Below are 20318 nucleotides of genomic sequence, written 5' to 3'. Positions count from 1 at the left end.
GGTTTCCCCCCAATTCATACCAGACCCTTTAGGTCTGGTAGGAATGTTAGGAGGGAATGTTAGGAGGGAAAACGTGGGGTCCCCCCTAACAGTCCTCCCAGACCCTTGATCCGAGCACAGGCCCGGCAGGGCAGGAAAGGGGGGGGACGATCGAGCGCCCCCCTCCCTGCGCCTTACCAGGCCACGTGCCCTCGGCATTGGGAGGGTGTCCCCATGCCGATGGGGACAAGGGCCTCTTCCCCACAACCCTGACCCGGTGGTTGTGGGGGTCTGCGGGCAAGGGGACTTATTTGCATCGGGGTACCCCTTTAAATAAGGGGGCACCCAGATGCCACCCCCCCCCATGTGAATGAATGCTACATATTGCATTCATATATATCAAATGCTTCTATGGTTAAAGTACAGAGGCTATAGAGTAGTGGTTAAAGGACAGGCTTGCCATTGATAAGGTTGCAGGTTCTAGTCCAGGCCACAGCGTGTGCAGCTTTTTTTTTTTTATAAGCGCATTTCGGCAGCATCCGAAACTAATTTAATTTCGGACCCGAAAAACGAAACTAAACTAAACAAATTTTTTTTTTTTTTTTTAAACTAAACTAAACTAAACACATTTTTTGCTGGTGCACATGTCTAACAAACAGTAAATCTCAAGAAAATAACAACTTTTTAGTTAGAATCATTGTTTGAACATGCATTATTAATATGACTCATGTGTTGTTTTTATGTATACATTTTAATAGTTATTTTTTTTTTTATTGAAACTATTCTAGCAATACCTAAAAAAAACACTAACTATAGTTCAAAAAAAATCTTTGGGAGGATTGACAGAGGGGTTGTGGTATCACATTGCCCCTGTAACCCAGCAACATTATCTGTAAACCCAGATACTGAATCCAGGAACAGATAGGAGAGAAGCAGTCTCTGTAAAAGAGGAAATTGTGTAACTTCCTGCACTATAAAGCATTTCCAATGGCTCCTGGTTTTTGGTATCTGAGGTCTATAACTAGGGAATCTTGTTAGAACTGCAGCACTACTGAATATCTAGTTCCTTCTACTTCCCCCTGTATGTTGCATCATCTTCCCTAGCTGTAGGATCTTCTGCCATCTGTTTCAGATTCCATACAGTTATCTAAATTCATATGACAAATATAAAAAGGAAACAGGATGTTATTATTTATAATTATTATTGTTATCATCATCATCATCATCATCATCATCATCATCATCATCATAATATTCATTTTATTATTCATCATTTTGTACTGCCTTGCATGTTGAAAAAGAGCTATCATTTTTCAACTAAAGGAAAACTACAATCACATTTCTCCATTGGCAGGTCACTTTGGCTCTTCGGTTGCTTCTTATTTTATATTTCTTCGTTGGATGTATGGAATAAATATGATACTTTTTGGATTGACATTTGGCCTAGTCATGATACCTGAGGTAATGCTCACTTATTTAGATTTTGAATATTATAAATTTGAGATACTAGTTTCTTTCTAATGGGATTTTTTAAAGAAAGACAAAAATTCAAGTGTTTGGTTGTTTGTATATGCTCACAGATATGACTACACATATATTTTTATTTTGTAGGCATTGATGGGCAAACCACATGGTTCAATTTCACGGAAAACAGTCCCAAGAGCCGAACAACACTCAGCTATGAATTTTGCCACATTATATGATTTTAGTGTAAGAAATTTTTTTTGAAAGCTTTATTTGGAGGTGAATGATACAAATACAAACCTACATTGCTAGACTTTGTTTAGAATAAGATTATGTATATGAAAGTGGTCACCCACAGGGCCACTATTAGAAATCTTGGAACCCCCTCCTGACTAAGTAGCGCACAGTGAGATGCTGCATTGCGCTCTAAAGTGCAGGAGGAATAGAGCAGAAGTTTTTCGTTAGTGAGACTAAGGCCCAGTAGTTTACTTCCAAAACCTTCCTTATAGCGGAAGTAAAGTGGATATTAAAAAAAAGTGCTCCAGAGGTGATTGCAATAATGTGTTTGTATGCGTAGCATATTAGCACATTATGGCCGACTTACTTTCAGGCAATCCCTTTTTACATTGCTAATTCACAAGTTTCCCATTGCACTCCAGACTGGAATCCCTTAGTAATATACTGGAAGGGTGCTGGGTGAGAACCTGATGGCGCCGCACAGATCCAAGTATAAAGAAATAATCACCCAAGCACCAAGGTCCCATGCATCAATCCCTCCTTTTATTGACATCGCATACACATGGCATCACAAGCATAAAGCAACATTTCAGAACCTAACATGGTCCCTTTATCATCGTCACTTTTTGCCTGATGAAAGGGCCATGTTAGGTTCGGAAACATTGCTTTATGCTTGTGATGCCATGTGTATCTGACGTCAATTCATGGGACCTTGGTGTGCGGGCGATTACTTTTTCATACTTCCCACATTGCTGTCACATCTCCCCTCCATCGCCGGCACTGCCATCTTCTCCCGGTCGTCTTCCCTGTTCTTTGATTGGCCGGCGGGCATGATGTAACTCCTCCATATGGGAGTTACTTCGTTCCAGCATGCTGGGTATGTGCACTGAAAAAAAAAATTCCTGATAGGCAGGTAGAAGTTTTTTTTTGGTAGAAGAGACTTACACAGTCTTTGCTATCAAAAACTGCCCATCAGCAATTTTTTAAAAACACACTTTACTTCCACTTTAAGGCACACAATTGAAAATACAATAAAAGTATTGAACTACATGTTCTGCATTTCCATGCTTTTTATTTATATTTATATATACACATTGGAATGTGATATATGTATTCCCATACATTTACTGTATGAGCATACACTTTTTTTTCCGCATGCCTTATGCCTGCCATGTATGTCTTGATCTACCTAGCAGTGATGCTATCATTACAAGGTAGATTAATAAATACCAGGTAACCCTCAATTTATGCCAGGGTTAGGTGACAGAAGGAATGGTTGTAAATAGAAACCGATGTAAATTGAAACCCAGTATAATATGTAAGTCAATGGGAAGTGAGGGAGTTAAGTTCCAGGCCTCTCTCAAAAATGACATAAGTGACATAGTACACTATATTTAAAGCTTTGAAATGAATGTTATGAATGCTTCAAGGGAACCCCTGTGCCTCTAGTGTCTCCATATCTCCAAATTAACTTCTGCGTGCCTCCATATCTCCAAGTGTACCCCTGTTCTCCTCCCTATCTCCAAGGGTACCTCCGTGCTCCTACATATCTTCAAGTGTACCCCTATGCACCTCCATATCTCCAAATGTACCCCTGTGCTCCTCCATATCTCCAAGTATACCCCCTGTGCTCCTCCATATCTCCAAGTGTACCTCTGCGCTCCTCCATACCTCCAAGTGTACCCCCTGTGCTCCTCCATATCTCCAAGTACACACCCTGTGCTCTTCTGTAGCTCCAAGTGTACCTCCTGTGCCTCCAGCATGTCTCTATGTGGCTGTGTATATCTCAATGTGCAGCCCTGTGCCACCAGCGCATCTCCATGTGTGCACCACCTGTCAGGGACGTTCTCAGCAGCAGCATCTGGCCCGCAGATCCCGGGCCCTCCTCCAGCTAAGACGTCATGGAGTGACGTCACGCTCCCCGGCCGCCGAGTGTAGCTCCGCCCACGGCCGCCGGCTCCCTCGTTAAAAGCGAGGGAGATTGATTTGCTCGGCGTTCAGTCAATGGAGACTGTACGTTGAGCAATTGCTCTCCTACCCGCCAACTGAACTACCACAACCTGCCGGTTACTATCGTGACCCTTCACAGGAGTGAAGGAATCGGATCCCCACTGCTTACCTCGCTCAAAGTCTGGCAAGACTGCACTGCTCAGAGACATCTCAAACCGCAAGTATCCGGATTACAGGCACTGTGATCATTGTGCAGTTGTACAGTATCGCCATCTGCTGGTTCCACTATATATTACAACCTCCAATACAACTGCTTATAACAGGACTCACACTGTGTATATGTGCACCTATCCCCAGGCAATTGAATACAGGGGTTCATATTCATAGTTGTGCTGAGCTATAAATTAACCCTTACTTGTGGGTACTGTATTGATTACCTTGTATGCGGAAATACACTGGTAACTCCTTTTATTGTTTCAGTGGTAAATGATGTTTGTGGGAGCTGCGCCCCCTCACCACACCTAAGAGGGTTATAGCAGTATCCCCAGCCTGAACCACTTCCTTATCAGAGTGGGCTGTGCCCTGAGATCCTTAATTGAGCTCCATAAGAAGGGGGTAGAGTATTACACCACCATACCTCCAAGTGTGCCTCTGTAGGTGTCCACAGTTTTTTGATTGAGCCGCGATCCTCCACCTGTGCACTGATTTAGCTGCCAGAGACTCTGCACAGTACTGTATATACTGTTGTATTCTAGCCACCTGCAATTGTATAGCATACCCCTGCGTATTCTTAAGGATACACTAGGTGGCGCTGTTGTTTAAATGGCGATCAAATGACCGGCCAAAAAGGGCACGATTTTGAAAGGGCGCAAACAGAACCAGTGCAAACCTAGGGGTACCTGTATATATGGCAGGCACTAGGCAGGTGACACATCTGTTCATTGCATGCAGTGCTACATGTGTGTCCTTCAGTCCAGGTCTCCACCACTCACCCATGCTGTCACTCTGGTCTCTGCGTTGACACTTGTATTTCCCAATAGTCTGACATGTAGGTTTCAAGACACAACGAGCACACACCCCCAGCACCCGGGTTCACCTCTGCCCCCCTTTTCCAACACTCGTTACTGGTGCACCCTCTGAAACCTTCTTTTAAACTGCCCACCTCTGCACTTCCTGCAACCCTGTTCTGCTCAACTCTGCACTCTATGCTTCCACTCTGCTCGTCTCTACACCCCCTGCATCCCTAGTCCTACTCTGCTCACTTCTGCAGCCCCTGCATCCCTCTTCCTACTCTGCTCACCTCTGCTGCTCCTGCATCACTCTTCCAATTCTGTTCACCTCTGCAATTTCCTGCATCCCTCTTAACACTCTGCTCACCAGTATCCCTCTTCCTATACTGCTCATCTCTGCACCCCACTTTCTATTCTGCTCACCTCTGCACCCCCTGCATCAATAGTCCTACTCTTCTCATCTCTGCCGCCCCTACATCCCTATTCCTAGTCTGCTCACCTCTGCAGCTTCTGCATCACTCTTCCTATTCTGCTCACCTCTGCACTCCCTGCATGCCTCTTCCTACTCTGTTCACCATCATCCCTCTTCCTACTCTGCTCACACTTTGCACCATCTGTGGCAGGGGGTGCAGAGGTGAGCAGTGTAAGAAAAGGGATGCATAGGGTGGAGAAGTTAACAGTGTTGGAAGAGGGTTGCAACACTATAACTTCTGCACACTCAATACTTTTTCTTACACTGTGCACCCCCCCCCCCCCTTTCTTCTAAGCTGCTCACACAGTGTAGGTTATCTCAGTGCAGGACTCCAGCTCCTGCTAACTGAGACACCAAGGACTGTGAGCAATGTGGAGGTGGAGCCTAATCACAGGGTGGGTGGAGCCTCAGGACGAGCAGGCGAGACCCTGATTGGCCTGCTCAGCGGATGGCCCCGCCCACTTGCCATGGTAACTAGTTCATAGACCGGCTTCTCTCCTCCTTCCCTGCTTGGGGCCCGGACACTTTTATGGAAGGAGGGGAGGAACCTGTCCATCAACTGGTTACTATGGAAACTGGGCAGGACCATCCTCCTCCCCTAGAGGCAGCCTGTGCTGGCTCAGGTCGCCCTGCTGACATGATGGGGCCTGGGCCAGGCACAGGAGTGCTGCCTGTACCCCTGTGTCGGCGGCCCTATATAACCACAAGACAGTTCACTTAAAAAGCTAAATGTTTTGTGTGACTTTGCAATCTAACAACAGAACAAAGGTGGATTTACTGTACATGGAAGACAACGCAGTACTCCTTTTAGTCTTGCTCCATTTATTTAAGGAAACCATATTTGTGCAGTTTTGATGGTATGCTGTTCATGTGCACATTTAAACAATTACAGATATTTTATTACTGAACACACTGATAAAACAAATAACGTCTCTCATTTGCAATATATTGAGAGAATTGTCAGCAAAGATCTCATACTCAAAGGCAACATTCTCATAAATTTAAGCTAAACATCATGCAGCTGGCTAAATACTTAACAGAAATACATATATGTAAGCTAATTTCGCTGCCAAACGTTTTGCCAGCTACACAGCCCTGCTAGATACCACAGCCAAGTGGGTGACCTAACTTATCTACTACAGTTAGGCAATAGGACACTTCCTAGTCCTGATGTACAGAGGAAAAAAAGGAGGCAAAAAAAGACATTATTACATATTTACAAAGATTAACTAGTTACATTTAAAAATACATATTTTTTTTATTTAAAAAAAAAAAACTCCATGAAAACTTTTTATTAACCCTTGCAGTGGGGCTAGCCCCGCACTGCAAGGGTTAAGTGCTAATTTGTGTCTAGGGAGAAAAATAACAAAGCTATACTTACCGAAAGCTCAGAGCCAGCACGCTGTCACAGTGCTCCCCCTCAAGCCTGTCTCCTCCGTATCTGGTAATGGTATTGGTATCAGTGGCGATACTCAGCATTTGGGCAAGTACTCGTACTTGCCCAAATGCTCCAATACTTACCCTGATACCGGAACTGCCAGTCAGAGGGAAGCCTCCCGGCTTCCTGATTGGCTAGGAAGCCGTCTTCACACTGCCTACTGACACTGCGAGGCAGTCTGTCTTCCTGACTAACCAGTAAGCTGAACAACAGGTCATGACCCACCTCACAGCTTCCTGATTGGCTAAAAACTCAATGTCACGCTGCCTAGCGACACTGGGAGGCATTCTGGCTTCATGACAAGCCGGCTGGCTTCCTGATTGGACAGGAAGCAAGGCCCAAGCTTGGGATGCCAATACTGGTACTCGGTATTGGCAACTACTGATAAAAAAATATTGGTAATCGTACTCAATACTAAAAAAAATGGTATCTATTCATCCCTACCTTAGACCGCTGCAGAGGAGGGGGAGAGACACTGGAAGGACCAGTCTAAGAAAAAGCCGGCAAGTATAATTTTTTTTTAACCTAGACACAAACGTGCACTTAATCCTCACAGTACGGACGAAGCCCCATTGCAAGGGTTAATAAAAAAATTCCTGGAGTTATTCTTTAATACTTGACTGTATTAAATGTTTTTGTTTTTTTACATCTGCCTGGAGCTCAGCTTTAATCATTGACTGCCAACTATTTTTTTAAACTCGCTTTATATAATTGAAAAAGCTGTGTTTTAAATACTGGTTTCTTAATAGCCCCACACACCAGCCATGTTGACAACATCTTTTTTTTCTTTTATACCTTGATCTACAGTTACAACAATTTTTCAGTAAGCCACAGCACAATGTAGTCAGAACACAGTAATGTTTAATTGTAGGCTTGTGTTCTGCTGTTGGTATTTGATGTAAGCTTTCTATTTGTGCCTCAGGGTTTTGCACAGTATTCTGTTCTCTTCTATGGATATTACAACAGTCAAAGAACCATTGGATGGCTGCAGTTTAGGCTCCCTCTTTCTTACTTGCTAGTTGGGATTGGCACCATTGCATACAGCTTCATGGTTGTAATTAGAACGTAAGTCGTGTTCATTTTAAGTTTTCTTGATCACCATATTCTTTGTTTTATAGATGAAGAATACTATGAATACTGATAGCGGTTACTCCAATGGCAAATACAACACAAAGCTCAAATTAAAGCTCCCTTTCATATAATTTTATTTTGCCCCATCAAATCTATCTATTAACTGCAACTTAAAGTGGAACACCAGGCAGAAAGGTTTTGGTCATATCTGTTGGGAAAAAATACCTCTGTTAATGTTTATGCCATGTCCAGATTGCTTTTGTATAGAGAACAAATCATACTTTCTTTCATGCCGGATTGTAAAGCTGTGCTTCTGGCCGACAGTGGCTGTAGTAGTAATTTGTCTGCCCTATCCCCCTCTTTTGTCCATTCACAGAATGCCTTGTATTCAGTGAACTATTGAGAGAATACAAGGTACAAGGAACTGGACTCTGGCAGCTGTGCCAAAGAAGGCAGGCAGGGGAAAAAGGACTAGTCACTTATCATGTCTTTTTCTGTAATGTGTACCTGCGTGGAGATGGCAAACTTGGTAATGGCAAGGTTTTGTTTTCTCATGTGAAAGCCTCAAGCAAAGAGAACAGTGAGCATCATCAAATTTCATTTTAGAAATCTTGAGTCTAGCAGTCAGAGGCAACAGTACCTTAGATCTCACACTGCAAATATACAGCTAATAGACTGAAGGCACAGGAGTGCTTAGGTGCCCTCACTTACCAGGAAGTGCACTGATATTTTGTAGGAGAAATGTAAGGCAAAAGGCAAAAGATACAATATTTCAGTTTACTGCTAAGGCAAAAACAACATTTATAGATGTATAAAACTTCACGTTTGAGTTCCCTTTTAATTAACAGTGAACAACATATAATGCTGCAGCCTATGCTCTTTCAGTTGCTCACCACTGACCTGTTCAGCCACACGATGATCACAGGAAATACAGTCCAAGATGCTCTAGTCAGAGCTTACACAGGGCTAAGCCACCAATTACCCTGAGAGTACCAGTAAGTGACATGCTGCTCCATACCTGGAAGCACTGGGTGTTTTCTTTGCTTCTGGAAGCTCACCGGAACAGTGTGGAAGCAAGGAAATGGCGAATGTGTTGCTGGGGGGAGGAAACTACACATGTTTGCTTTAAAAAAATTAAAAAGAATCACTCTGGTCACATAATATTAACTCATTATAAATGAAAAAAATATGTTCACCTTTTAATCTGTACAAAGCATGGTGGCTCAGTGGGTAGCAGTCTTTACTTGCAGTTCTGGATTCATATATTTTTGATGTGTGTGTGCTCCATGTGCTCCAATTTCCTTCCACATTTAAACTACATACTGGTTAATTGGCTTCCTCTGACAGTATTCTTAATGTGTGTGGGAGTTTGGAGGATACATTAAGTTGTCAGCGAGTTTGGTCAACCGGGACTGATGTAAAATACACTATATTGGCCAAAGTATTGGGACACCTGCCTTTACACGTACACAAACTTTAATGTCATCCCAGTCTTAGTCCGTAGGGTTCAATATTGAGTTGGCCCACCCTTTGCCGCTATAACAGCTTTAACTCTTCTTTGAAGGCGTCCACAAGGTTTAGGGGTGCGTCTATGGTAATGTTTGACCATTCTTCCAGAAGCGCATTTATGTGGTCAGGTACTGATGTTGGACGAGAAGGCCTGGCTCGCAGTCTCCGCTCTAATTCATCCCCAAGGTGTTCTATCGGGTTGAGGTCAGGACTCCTGTGCAGGCCAGTCAAGTTCCTCCACCCCAAACTCGCTCATTCATGTCTTTATGGACCTTGCTTTGTGCACTGGTGCGTAGTCATGTTGGAACAGGAAGGGGCCATCCACAAACTGTTCCACAAAGTTGGGATCAGGAAATTGTCCAAAATGTCTTGGTATGCTGATGCCTTAAGAGTTCCCTTCACTGGAACTAAGGGGCTAAGCCCAACCCCTGAAAAACAAGCCCACACCATAATCCCCCCTCCACCAAACTTTACACTTGGCACAATACAATCAGGCAAGTACAATTCTCCTGGCTACCACCAAACCCAGACACGTCCATTGGATTGCCAGACAGAGAAGTGTGATTTGTCACTCCAGAGAACACGTCTCCACTTCTCTATAGTCCAGTGGCGGTGTGCTTTACACCACTGCATCCGACGCTTTGCATTGCACTTGGTGATGTAAGGCTTGGATGCAGCTGCTTGGTCATGGAAACCATTTCCATGAAGCTCTCTACGCACTGTTGTTGTGCCAATCTGAAGGCCACACAAAGTTTGGAGGTCTGTAGCTATTGACTCTGCACACAGTTGGTGACTTCTGCACACTGTGCTCTTTAGCATGTGCTGACCCCGCTTTGTCATTTTACGTGCCCTACCACTTCGTGGCTGAGTTGATGTTGTTCCCAGTTTCCACTTTATTATAATACCACTAACAGTTGACTGTGGAATATTTAGTAGCAAGGAAATTTCACGGAACACCTGAATCCAATCACTTGGAGGGGTGTCCCTATACTTTTGGTAATATAGTGTAGTTTAAAAAAATGTCAGGTTCTGGACTGCATCCTAAGTGTTCTTTCAGTGCAAGTATAGCCTTTAAAATACCAATAACCTTACTTTTTTAATTTGAAAGAAGTTCTTTCAATGTGGAAGACATTAAATGTAGTTCAACTTCTGATTAAAAGTTTTGACCAGAAAAATTTGGTGATGGAAACTTTTCAGGCTGGATTGAACAGTTAGATACATTTTTCTTTTCATACGTTGAGATTGTCTTTTTACAATTCTTACAGGATGGCTAAAAATGCACATGATGATGGAGGAGGGGATGACAACAGCTTTAATTTTAGCTGGAAAATGTATACAAGCTGGGATTTCTTGATTGGAAACCCAGAAACAGCTGACAATAAATTTGCATCCATAACAACAAGCTTTAAAGTAAGAAAGAAGTTGTCAATCTCTGTGAATTTGTACTAAAGTAGAAATGACTGTTCCATTCCTCCAGTATGGCAGCCTCTAGTAGCACCCCTTTAATCCTTTCTGGCATACCTTTCTAGTTGATTGTCTAAGCATGTTGTATTGTGAAACCTTATTTTTACAACAGTTTGTAAAGCAGATTTTGTAAGTGTTTAAAGAAAGGGCTGTTTCTATTTTCCATGCCATTGAAAGAGCAAAGGGATATTATCAGTTGCAGTAAAGACAATATACTATGTAGCCTAGACCTATTATTCTGACAAGATGAAATAGGAAACTGACGTAAGTGGAGGTGTTACACAAAACCCTGATTGGTTGGTGTGGACAACACCTTTTTATTCCCTACTGTTTAAAAGAATCATTGGGATTATCTAGATCCAGATAGGGTCCCATTAATCATATTCCCCTTTAAATATAGAAGGCATGTATACACATCCTTCCTGTTTGAATTGATAACTTTGTTAGTATATATACACAGGTTTTAATGATCCTGTTTTCATTGTTAATTTAAAATGACAGGAATCAATTTTAGAAGAACAGGAAAACAGAAAAGAGGAGAACATTCATTTGGTCCGCTTTCTCAGAGTCCTTGCCAACTTCCTTGTTCTGTGCACATTGGCTGGAAGTGGGTATCTAATTTATTTTGTTGTTCGAAGATCCCAGCAATTTGCTTTGGAAGGCTATGAAAACTATGGATGGTGGGAACGGAATGAAGTTAGTATCCTAAATTCAAATGCTATTATTTAGGTGTAAAGTGAAATTGTATGGCACTGCCAATGCACATATACAGTTAAAACAAATGCACCTATTGAATGGCATATGACAATGCAAAATTGTGAGGACACTGTGCATCATGATGTGCTATATTGCCAAAACAACAGCAGCTACATTATTTCATTCATTTTCAGGCTATTTGAAAGCTGCCTTGCAACAACTGGATCATTAATGTGCACGTTAATGCATTCAAAGGTGTGCAGAGGCCCGTAGTTAAAATATATTATTTAAATGAATTGATCCAAAGGGGCACTTACAGTAATTATGCCTGTACAGACCTTTAATTTGTTAATTAACTCTGTCTGAACAGGGAGTGTGCACTACATTACAATCACCCAACTTCCCCCACCTACCCTATGATTCCACAATTCCTTGCTTCATTTGAAAAAGACTTAAAGGGTTATTCACAAAAGGGTGAAGAGTTTGGAGAAGGCAGGATAAGTGAGCAATCTAAGACAATCTAGGACGGGGGTAGCCAAACTCCGGCGATCCAGGTGTGGTGACACTACAAATCCCATGATGCATCTCTCTGCGGGAGTCATGTCTGTGGCTGGGAGAACCTTGCAATGCCTCATGAGATTTGTAGTTCCACCACAGCTGGAGGGCCGGAGTTTGGCTACCCCAGATCTAGGAAAATGAGATGAATTGGAGAATTTTTCCAAATCATCTATTTTGGCCTATGTTGCATTCTCCAAACTCTTCACCCTTTTGTGAATAACCCCGTCAGTTTCAGCTGTGCATACAGCCTTGTCTCTCTGCACTGTTCTTATTCACTTCCTACAGAAAGCCCCTGAGAAACAAGTTCTCTGCATATCAAAACTACTTGTGCCTAGAGATACTGTATGATGAAGGCCATGCGAAGGAGGAGTACCAGGTTCGGGGGTCTTTAAGTGTTGAATACATGCTTCATATGGAGAAAGTGCACAAATAAATGTTTTGATACTTACTGTAATATTATATGAGATCAAATCTGCACATATCTAACATATCAGTTTCGAGTGAACATCAGACACTTAAATCATTCTTTGGTTTCTAATGTCTGTTGGTTAGTCTGGCGCTGATACAGAATGCAGTAACCCCTTTGGAACCAAACATGTCTCATTTTACTACCACACTAGTACTACATGGATTGTGAATGGTTGTTAAGGTTGCTTCACATGCTTCACTTGGAACATCATGTTCCTTTCATATAAGCCCATATCAAAGGTATGGATTTAGCCATGGGAATGTCACAATAACTGTACAAAGTGCAAGATGCCTATGGCTGCCAGTCATGATTCATAACTCAAAGGCCTGGCTTCACTAAATTAAAATGGCAATTGATATGGGTTATTGCACTTTTCACTTTTGCAATGACTTACAAAATTGGCCTCACAGTCTTTCCACTAAATGTAGAGACTAGTCTAGTAATGTGTATCATTAAATATATATGTTTTTGCTCCTTGTTGTAATAGGTGAATACAGTCATGTCTCTGCTAGGAATGTTTTGCCCAACAATGTTTGATGTGGTTAGTGGACTGGAAAACTATCACCCACGTATAGCATTAAGGTGGCAGCTGGGACGTATATTTGCATTATTCCTGGGCAACTTGTATACCTTCCTGATTGCTCTGATGGATGAAATAAATCTAAAGGTACATTGAAAAGCAGTAGAACACATAAAAGTGACATAATGTATTTATATGAAGTAAAGGAATTATTAAATTACATTTTTCTTACATAATATTTTATAATAAAACCTTATTTTTAGGCTTTATCATATTTTTTTAGTTTTATATTTCCTTATATTTTACATTTGCCTGAAACTTTACTTCTTTTTTTTTAAATTTTCATAGCGTCAAGAAGAAAAGATTGTGCAGCATAACATGACAGCGTGGTATGCAAGTCTTTTTAATGAATCAAATTCAGAAAATTCAACAGGTGTTCCTTTTATCGTTGATCCATCTGATGTGCCTCGAGGACCATGTTGGGAGACAATGGTGGGCCAGGTTAGTCAATATAAAACTGGTTTGTTTCTCCAACATTGATTTTTTTCCTATGCTTGGAAATAAGTCTTTACAGATTACAGTATGTATGATCAAAAACCTCTAAATATAAAAAAAAAATATTTAGTCTCCAAATATCATTGACAGGTTAGTTGCTGTCCGAACAAGAATTTAGCAAACATTAAACCATATGTGGCTAGAATCTATAACTCTTAAAGCAGAGCTCCACTTTTTTTATAATGTGAGGGAGGAATATAACCTCTTGGATGTTGGATTGCCTGTGTTTTTTAGTTTGTGTTGTTTAATTGTAACTTTGCTGTCACGGTAATTCACTCTTGATTCCTGTCCCAGTGAAGGTGCCCCCCAGGAGAGAAAGATAAAGGGAATTTGAAAACTTTACACTTATCCCTAGCAGTTACGGAAAATCTCCCCAATGGGACATTGACATGAATAAAAACCTGATAAAGATTCTAAACCTGTTTGGCTCAAATCAAAACTTGCAAATTAAATTTACCATACTAAACTGTGATATGCAAAACTTTGTATTATATATTAGTATGATCTGGAATGTGTTGCTGTTTTATAGCAGTGCAACAGTCTACCCTATCTAGATAGCAAATTCATGTATATCTATACTTTGTTAACCAGGGTTTCATTTTTTTACATTTTCTATATCAGATTCTAATTCCACTACAACCTCTCCACTATGCTAACAAGTAGATCATATATTGATACAATATAATGATGATGTCTTAAAGGAGAACTATTGGGTTAGGGCTTTTCCCCATAGTTCTCCTAAGGGTAACGGGAGGACACAAACTAGCGTCCTCACCCTAACCTCAGCATACCGCAAGCTACGGCTCGCCGTATTCCGAGACGCCACAGCTGAAACGGATCCCGACAATTATGTCTGGATCCGCCCAGCTGCGTGAGTGACAGCTGGCTCTGCCTATCTAGAGGCAGAGGAAGCTGTACCCGCCCCCTACCCGTCTATTCCGCCAGTCAGCGCTGGAGGATCGGAGCGGGGAGGGGGTAATCCAGTCCCTCCCCTGTCACGGCAGAGAGCCGTGAAAGGATCAAGAAGTGATCGAACGCCGGTATGTGTTCGCTCACCTCCCGATCTACTGAGCCGACCTGTGACAGCTTCATTGCCACAGGTCGGCTAGAACTATGAGGATGAGTGAAAATCACTCACCTCATAGTTCTCCTTTAAGAAGTTAAATAATCTGTCTGCAAATTGTGCAGTCCCTTTCAGCAAAAAAACATAATTTTCTTTATAATTACAGGAATTTGTTCGCCTTACTGTGAATGATATAATGACCACATATGTTACTATTCTTACTGGTGACTTCTTGCAAGCAGTTTTTGTACGTTTTTTTAATTACTGCTGGTGCTGGGATCTGGAATATGGATGGGTATGTATTCACATTGATAATCATTGCTTCACATCGATATACAAATTATTTGAAATTTACATTTGTCATGAAATCATGATATAATATATGTGCCAATTTCTACATAATTAAGTATTATTAGATTTTCATGGAAAAGGAAAAAGTTTAATTTCAAAATTACACATATTTTAGACAGAGGAATCTGTGTGTGACTGTAAATCCCAGCCTTCCTGTTTAAAGAGGATCACTGGTGATAATCACTGAATAATCTGTTGTTTATTCTCTTGAATATCGGCACATAAATCTATGTGTTTTGTGAGGAATCATGCAACTAGATTTCCAGGCAATTGAGTTTAATTGCATTTTCCATTTTTCCTGTACTGTTTTTCCAAATTAGTCCTATCTAAGCAGGCATGTTATCATGTACATAATGTGTTACTTAATTTCTACATTTATTACAAATATTTTGCTTTATACCTGCAGCCCTCTTATTGTGAATTTGATATAAGTGGAAATGTGTTGGGATTAATTTTCAACCAGGGGATGATCTGGTAAGTACCTCTTAAGAATACACTTAAGAAAGTACAATATTTAGTTTTCATTTGTCACTTGGTATGATAGGAAAATTAAGGAAAGTTACACTTAGTTTTTCATGTATATCAAGAATGACTGAGAAATTAATGGGTTCAGCTATTTCTGATTATGTCTTCATGAAAATTAAATCCAGTGTCAAAAGGGTAATTGACCATTGATACGCTATTTGCATTTTTCTTTTAACTCACATGCACCTGTATTTAAAATCAACTTTATCTAGGCTTCCATGTTCTGCTAATGAGCAGAAAGAGAGATGGCTTGAACATGAAGGAGTCATGTCATAATGTCATGCTGTACACTCTTTCCTGCAAAAGTGATTTGTACTAAGTATCGTTACAAGTACAATTACAGTCTTTGAGACACATATACCAAAAGTGTCCAAACACAAAGACATTTCCAATTATACCCTTTTAATGGCCAAATATTTGCCGTATAGGTAAAAGCAAGGCCATAAAAATATCTTTTTTTTTTTTTACAAATTTTTTATTTAAGGTTTTACAACTTTTTCCATTTTAAACAAACAAAATCAAAGGGATGAAAACACACAGTGAACATAAGAAATATACTGTATGTTCATATAGAAAGGTTAAGAAGAGCAACAACGCTAGGGAAATGAGAAACGGCAAGTAATCAGTTCCTCGTGGGCAGCAAAAATGAGTCACACAAAAAGGATATTATGCAACACATCAAAGGTAATAAAAAGCAAAACTATCAATATCAGGAAAAATATGCAGAGCGGTGGGAATTTACCCAATGGGCTATTGAAAGGCATGCAAGGGGAGGACAAGGATATGTTACCGATAATGAAATGTAGGAAAAAGGAAAAGAGGGAAAACGTGCAATAGCGGAGGGTAAGAGGGAGTGACACACACAGACAAGGGAGGGAAGGAAGCAAAGGAAGCGTTAAGAGAAGTGGAAAACTTCCCCATTGCAGAGAGTCACTAATCAGAGCCCTCTCGTAAAGAGAGGTAGTCAAGGGGTCCAATATCAGTCTAATGTGGGAGCCTGATGGATAGCAGAGGTAAGTATTGAAACATTTAGGGGTACCCCTAGGAAGTGATAACCAATGCTCCTGATGTCAGATGCCCTTGTAATCATTTGTAAAAATGTTCTAACTTTTTGAAAAGTCTTGATTTTATCTGGCACTTTTTTTCTTCTCCATTGGAAGAGGGACATATGCACTTAAACTGCACCTAAATGCACATAAATTCACTCCATTGGCATAGGTGGGCCATAGTGTTACAAATCTGTTGATCTGTAGCTGTTCTTAGACTGTAAAAAAGTAAGGCAGGCTTAGATTTATGGATTACATTAGGTGAGTTAATCATTTGGCATTTTAATTAATTAGAATCTAAATATGTAAGATTACATTAGGCTTAAAGGTTAATTGGTTTCTTAATTGTGCAATATGTTTGTGCATTTTTTTATCATTTCCCAATGAATGTTGTAAAAAAGCAGAATAGGGACCGTTTTAAAATAAAGCCTTGGTTGAATAGCTTGAGGTGTGCACTTTTCCGAGTCGTGTATTTTTTTGATATTCATATGTTGGCATTAAAGGGGTTATTGAAGAGACAATATGGTATTCGATAATAAACATGAAAAATAATAAACTAAAAAAAAAAGTTTAAAAGGTTTCATTAATCCTAGCCTAGCATTTAGAGTATTGTAGAGAATATTAACTTCCATTTAGGCTTTCTAACACAGGTGTTTTGCTCTGTCACTCTCTTCATGGGGTGTCTTTTTATTGTTTTGTAATTACTGGACCCCTCCAAATACTGTATGGCTTTAGAAATTGCATGCTGGGATGGTGGCAAGCTAAAAGCCTATATTAAACACAGTTTGCTCTAGGTCCTGTTCATTTGCCACAGGTAAAACCCATGGAGGATCGCTCCATAATCATAAGTGCCTTTTAAAAAACTTTTGTGATTCTTCTTTGCAGCATGTGGTTCAAAAAAAAGTTGCAATGTACTGCTCATTGGCTATGCAGGGGTTTCCACTTTTATTGAGTTCTTTTTTTTGTAAGTTGATGGTTTCTGAAAAAACAAAAAAGGTTAAAATATAACATACACCCTTATTTTCCAACCCCATACAGGTATCACATTGATTTACTAAAGGCAAGTAGACTGTTCACTTTGCAAGGGGATTTGCACTTTGCAGGCTAAGTTTCTTGTAGGCTTGGTGGATGTGGTGAAATTTCACTTTGCAAACAATACCCAATCACATGCAAGAAAAATAAAAAAAACTGTATTTTTTAAATTGCACTTAATTTGGTGATGGAAGTCACCAGAGCTTTACCACATTTATTAAACTAAAGGGAAACTTCCCCTGCAAAGTGCAAATCTCCTGCAAAGTGAACAGCCTATTTGCCTTTAATAAACCTCACTGTGACTTCACTTCTGGTCTCAGCTGTTTTAGTAGTTGATTGTAATAGTAATGAAGGTATTGGATACTGTACTACATTTTTACTTTCTAAATTATTAAATAACGGGCATGATGTAAAAAGCATTAATGCATTTGTTAAAAGAAATTGTGTAAATGTACAGACACTTTTATAAAGAAACAAAGGAGAACACTGCTTTGTTTCAAATTTATTTATGCTTTCTTTCAGGATGGGATCATTTTATGCTCCATGCCTCCCTGCCATCAATATATTCCGTCTCCATACATCCATGTACTTACAGTGTTGGGCCGTAATGTGCTGCAATGTTCCCCATGCAAGAGTCTTTAAAGCCTCCAGATCTAACAACTTCTACATGGCCATGTTGCTTTTTATTCTTTTTCTGGCTATGTTGCCAGTCATCTATACCATCGTCTCTATCCCACCATCCTTTGACTGTGGTCCATTCAGGTATTATTTTCTGTCATATAATTACCGTATTTTGCGGTCTATAAGACGCTCCGGATGATAGGACGCATGGCTTCTGCGACAGAAATTCTATGACAGAAATTCTGTCACAGAAGCTGCAATTAGTGACTGCTGAGACAGGTGGCGCTGTCTCAGTAATCACACAGAGCAGACAAAGAACGTCGTTCTTCGTCTGCTCAATGGGCTCTATGGTGAGATCCTATGGGGGATCGTGACGGGTCACAGTCCCGCAGAGGAACGGGGGACCCAGAAAACCTCGGCGGGGGGCGGACACTATCGCCGATGCCGCCGCCGCTCGATTTAATACAAGGGATCTACTTAGATCGCTTGTATTAAACGAACAGCGGCTCCCACTGTACATTCAGCTCTGCTTGTCAGGAACAGGGCTGAATGTACAAAAAGAAACTACTCGCCCGGCGCCCGAAACTGCATGTCCCGGGTGTCGGGCGATAGGTAGTCGCTCCATAAGACGCAGGCACATTTTCCCCCTCCTTTTGGGGGAAAAAAGTGCGTCTTATGGAGCGAAAAATACGGTATACAGGTCTTTTCACTAAAGGGTGAAGGGTTTGGGGGAAGGCAGGAGAAGTGAACAATCTAGGCCAAAATAGCTGATTTGGAAAGATTCTCCAATTTAGCTCACTTTCCAGTTCAGCTATGTTGTCCTAGATTGTTCACTTCTCCTGCCTTCTCCAAACACATCCCTGCTCACATCCTAAAACGCAGTGCTTGGTGTTCTGAAATTCAAGAGGTCAGTATTTAAAAGGATGGCACTGTTATGACTATAGGTTCACATTAGCATAGTTCATATAAAATCAAACAACAGAACCTTTTTTTCGTTTAAATAAATGAAATACTGACCTTTCTATACCAACAAGGTATTTATTATATATTTCCGTAGGGGTCCTCATAATTGCTGATAACTGAAACATTTTGCAAATATGAGCCAGCTGCTGTTCATCTGAAATGGCAGTCTTTTTTGATATGAAAATTAATTAAAATAACACCACTTGTTGCCTTGTCATAATATATTTAAAAGCACATCATTTATGTTATTTTCAATCACAGTGGAAGATTTTCATAGAAGATTTGTCCATTCATAATGCTGTCAGGGTTTTTTTGACAGGTGATGATGTTACAGGATACATCAGATAGTACTGTGTATAGCATCATAATCATAAAACAGCATTAGATTACAAGATCTGCATAAGGATATATCAAAAGATCTATAAAGATAACACACACACACACACACACACACACACACACACACACACACACACACACACACACACACACATACTGTATATAACTTGTCCAGTTGAAGAGGCACTCTAAATATACATCATTAAATAAATGTACTGGACGGGCAGTGCCTAGAGTTCATTTAGTGTTCCAGATGTAAGGAAAAAAAATACATTGTAAAAAGATTAAGCAACTTCTATTTTTATCCCTTACGATCTTTTAAATGTTAAAAACATGTTGTAACACTAAATATGTTCAATATGTGCAAAAAAATGCCCATTGATCCTGCCAGATATCCACTGAGCTCCTAACTTCATGTGCTGTCTACCCGTGCGGCACTTAGCAGTCCTATCAGGAGCTCAGCCATCAGAAATTTTGGGGCCGCTTACACAGATTCAAGCCTGGGCCCCCATCTCCCTACAAACACTGCACAGGCCTGTCCACTGGCTGTCCCCTTGAGTCTGTCCACTGGCCATCCCTCTGGGTCCTTCAGTGCACCCACTTTTATTTTAACACTATTACAACTTAATATTTGAAATGTGTATTCCAATGCACAGGTATCACTGACTCTGCTGGGGTGACACTGCACAGGTAATACTGACTCTGCTGGGGTGAAAACACACAGGTAACACTGACTCTGCTGGGGTGAAAACACACAGGTAACACTGACTCTGCTGGGGTGACAACGCACAGTTGACACTGACTCTGCTAGGGTGACAATGCACAGGTGACACTGACCCTGCTGGGGTAACAACGCACAGGTGACACTGACAGTTCTGGAATAACAGTGCATCCCCCCAAACTCACAGCAGACCAGAGAGTCTCATCCGTCAGGACTTCAGTGACACTGGAGGAGGAACCGCTGCTAGGACATTGTCTGCATAGCC

At 40.9% G+C, this 20318-nt stretch overlaps 1 protein-coding gene across 1 annotated transcript in view; it reads left to right on the top strand.

The window, feature by feature from the left end:
• LOC108791708 (transmembrane channel-like protein 1) overlaps window positions 1–20318 on the top strand; it is a 44192-nt gene that overhangs the window by 13382 nt on the left and 10492 nt on the right. The window contains exons 7-16 of the mRNA XM_018562266.1: window positions 1334–1440; window positions 1591–1689; window positions 7473–7615; window positions 10396–10540; window positions 11096–11290; window positions 12805–12984; window positions 13186–13338; window positions 14622–14750; window positions 15213–15280; window positions 17932–18171. Coding sequence (XP_018417768.1) covers window positions 1334–1440; window positions 1591–1689; window positions 7473–7615; window positions 10396–10540; window positions 11096–11290; window positions 12805–12984; window positions 13186–13338; window positions 14622–14750; window positions 15213–15280; window positions 17932–18171 — 1459 coding nt within the window. The remainder of the gene's footprint in view (window positions 1–1333; window positions 1441–1590; window positions 1690–7472; window positions 7616–10395; window positions 10541–11095; window positions 11291–12804; window positions 12985–13185; window positions 13339–14621; window positions 14751–15212; window positions 15281–17931; window positions 18172–20318) is intronic.

The sequence above is a fragment of the Nanorana parkeri genome, unplaced genomic scaffold, assembly GCF_000935625.1.
Source record: "Nanorana parkeri isolate BGI_ZX_2015 unplaced genomic scaffold, ASM93562v1 scaffold569, whole genome shotgun sequence".
NCBI classification, from domain to species: domain Eukaryota; kingdom Metazoa; phylum Chordata; class Amphibia; order Anura; family Dicroglossidae; genus Nanorana; species Nanorana parkeri.
Note: the sequence above shows the minus strand (reverse complement) of the source record. Positions and strands in the feature narration are given on the sequence as shown.